Source organism: Rhinolophus sinicus, linkage group LG03 (genome assembly GCF_036562045.2).
Source record: "Rhinolophus sinicus isolate RSC01 linkage group LG03, ASM3656204v1, whole genome shotgun sequence".
Classification (NCBI taxonomy): domain Eukaryota; kingdom Metazoa; phylum Chordata; class Mammalia; order Chiroptera; family Rhinolophidae; genus Rhinolophus; species Rhinolophus sinicus.
The window spans coordinates 102,333,601-102,336,737 of NC_133753.1; the positions used below are offsets into that span (position 1 = coordinate 102,333,601).

Genomic DNA, 3,137 nt, shown 5'->3' on the forward strand with positions numbered 1-3,137 from the left:
AAGGAAACTGAGGCTTAGAGAGAAGAGCCCAAAGTCACATACAACTATGAAGAGGCAGAGGCAGCACTTGAACTGTCACTGAGTACAAGGCCGAGGCTTCCCTACGCGTGGAAGCCTTAGAAACAGTCTCCAGCCTGGGTGGGGTAAGAAGAGGCGACCCAGTATGGGGTGGGAGGGGGAATCTCCCAGCTGACTGTCCAGTCTCGGAGAAAGACTGGGCAGCAAGGGAAGGGGAATAACCGAGTGTAAGCGGGCACGATGTCATACTTACACCCCGCCCCTCAGGACCGCAGCGGCGTGGGCGCCAGGGGGTGGATGCGAGACGCGGCTCCTTTAAAGCCCAGCCGGGGGCGTGCCCGATGCGCGGAGCATCCGCCCCTGGGCGTGTCCGCCTGGCGCCACGCCCCGAGGCTTGTAGCGGCGGCCTCCCCAGGCGGCGCCAGCTCTGGCTTTGCTGCCGCAGGAGTGGCTGTGGCGGTAGCGGCTCGGCACCTCCTCTCCTTCGGGCGGCTTTCCTGCGCGCTGCCCAGAGCGCCCTGCCGTGCCCGGACACACGCGGGCGGCTCGGCGATGGCCCGCGCCTCGCGACGTGGCGGGCGGACACGGGGGTGCAGGACGGCGCGGCCCGAGTGAGCAGGGGCCGACCTCCCGCCCTCGGTCGGGGCCGCCCGGGATGGCCGTGCCGCCGCTCCGCCGGGCGCTGCTGCTGTGGCAGCTGCTGGCGGCGGGCGGCGCCGCGCTGGAGATCGGCCGCTTCGACCCGGAGCGCGGGCGCGGGCCGGCGCCGTGCCAGGCTGTGGAGATTCCCATGTGTCGCGGCATCGGCTACAACCTGACCCGCATGCCCAACTTGCTGGGCCACACGTCGCAGGGCGAGGCGGCCGCCGAGCTGGCCGAGTTTGCGCCTCTCGTGCAGTACGGCTGCCACAGCCACCTGCGCTTCTTCCTGTGCTCGCTCTACGCGCCCATGTGCACTGACCAGGTCTCGACGCCCATCCCCGCCTGCCGGCCCATGTGCGAGCAAGCGCGCCTGCGCTGCGCGCCCATCATGGAGCAGTTCAACTTCGGCTGGCCGGACTCGCTCGATTGCGCCAGGCTGCCCACGCGCAACGACCCTCACGCGCTCTGCATGGAGGCGCCGGAGAACGCCACGGCCGGCCCGGCAGAGCCCCACAAGGGCCTGGGCATGCTGCCCGTGGCGCCGCGGCCCGCACGGCCCCCCGGAGACGCAGCTCCGGACCCAGGCGGCGGGGGCACCTGCGAGAACCCCGAGAAGTTCCAGTACGTGGAGAAGAGCCGTTCGTGCGCGCCGCGCTGCGGGCCGGGTGTCGAAGTGTTCTGGTCGCGACGTGACAAGGACTTCGCACTCGTCTGGATGGCCGTGTGGTCAGCTCTGTGCTTCTTCTCCACGGCCTTCACCGTACTCACCTTCCTGCTGGAGCCTCACCGCTTCCAGTACCCCGAGCGCCCCATCATCTTCCTCTCGATGTGCTACAACGTCTACTCGCTGGCCTTTCTCATCCGCGCTGTGGCCGGGGCCCAGAGCGTGGCCTGCGACCAGGAGGCGGGTGCGCTCTACGTGATCCAGGAGGGCCTGGAGAACACTGGCTGCACGCTGGTCTTCTTGCTGCTCTACTACTTCGGTATGGCCAGTTCGCTGTGGTGGGTGGTGTTAACACTCACCTGGTTCCTGGCAGCCGGCAAGAAATGGGGCCACGAAGCCATTGAGGCCCACGGAAGCTACTTCCACATGGCAGCCTGGGGCCTCCCGGCCCTCAAGACTATTGTTATCCTGACGCTGCGCAAGGTGGCCGGGGACGAGCTGACTGGGCTATGCTACGTGGCCAGCATGGACGCAGCTGCACTCACCGGCTTCGTGCTGGTGCCCCTGTCCTGCTACTTGGTGCTGGGCACCAGCTTCCTCCTGACGGGCTTCGTGGCCCTCTTCCACATCCGCAAGATCATGAAGACAGGTGGCACCAACACGGAGAAGCTGGAGAAGCTTATGGTCAAAATTGGGGTCTTCTCCATCCTGTACACCGTGCCTGCCACCTGCGTCATTGTGTGCTATGTGTATGAACGGCTCAATATGGACTTCTGGCGCCTTCGGGCCACGGAGCAGCCGTGCTCCCCGGCCAGCATGCCCGGTGGCCGAAGGGACTGCTCACTGAAGGGGGGCTCCGTGCCCACCGTGGCTGTATTTATGCTCAAAATCTTCATGTCACTGGTGGTGGGCATCACCAGCGGTGTCTGGGTATGGAGCTCCAAGACTTTCCAGACCTGGCAGAGCCTCTGCCACCGCAAGATGGCAGCGGGCCGGGCCCGGGCAAAAGCCTGCCGGGCCCCTGGGGGCTATGGTCGTGGCACCCACTGCCACTATAAGGCCCCCACTGTGGTCTTGCACATGACTAAGACGGACCCCTCTCTGGAGAACCCCACACACCTCTAGGAACACAGGCCTGCACAGGGCGGCTGTTGTCCCCTCCTAGCACCCCCCTCCGGAGGAGACAGCTGACTAGCAGCTGCCCAGCTGTCAAGGTCAGGCAAGTGAGTGCAAGGGGGCCAAGGACCAGGGTGGGGAGACTCATTCAACCCTCACTGTGAGGACCCTGTGAGGCTCGCTCCCCTATGGCCGAGTGCAGGGGGTTGCCTGGCTGAGTCCCCACAGGGTCCTGGGGGAGCATGTGGAGAGGAGGAGGGGGCAGAAGGGCACGTGGTCCTGCAGGGAGTTTATTTAATGATGTAATTTATTGTTCAGTTTCTCTGGAAGCTGTGACTGGAATAAACCCCCGTGTGGCACTCCTGAGTCCTCTCTGGGCTGGGAAAGGGGAAGATTAGAGGGTGGGGGCTCTGTAGGAGTCTCCCTTGTGAGCAGAGCTGAGGTGGGTGCTGGGCTCATCCCCCTGCCCCCGTTTTCTGGCTCCCCACCAATCAGGACGTCCCCATGGAACAGCTGTGTTTTGCAGGAGTTCCAGATTGTGTGTGTGTGTGTGTGTGTGTGTGTGTCCCTTTTTGCCTGCCTTTGCTCCTTTTGGCAACCGGCTTGCCTGTCTCTGAGGCCTGGGTTCCTGCTTCCCAGTGAAACTGGGAAGTATTCCAGCTGAGATACTCAGGGAATCTCCTGGGATGACACCCCC

General features: G+C 64.6%; 1 protein-coding gene across 1 annotated transcript; it reads left to right on the forward strand.

The window, feature by feature from the left end:
* The first annotated feature begins 423 nt into the window (after positions 1 to 423).
* Positions 424 to 2,799, forward strand: FZD9 (frizzled class receptor 9). The gene has a single exon (XM_019754932.2). It carries the CDS (start codon positions 674 to 676, stop codon positions 2,447 to 2,449), a length of 1,776 nt encoding a protein of 591 aa, XP_019610491.2. The 5' UTR covers positions 424 to 673; the 3' UTR covers positions 2,450 to 2,799.
* Positions 2,800 to 3,137: the final 338 nt, after the last annotated feature.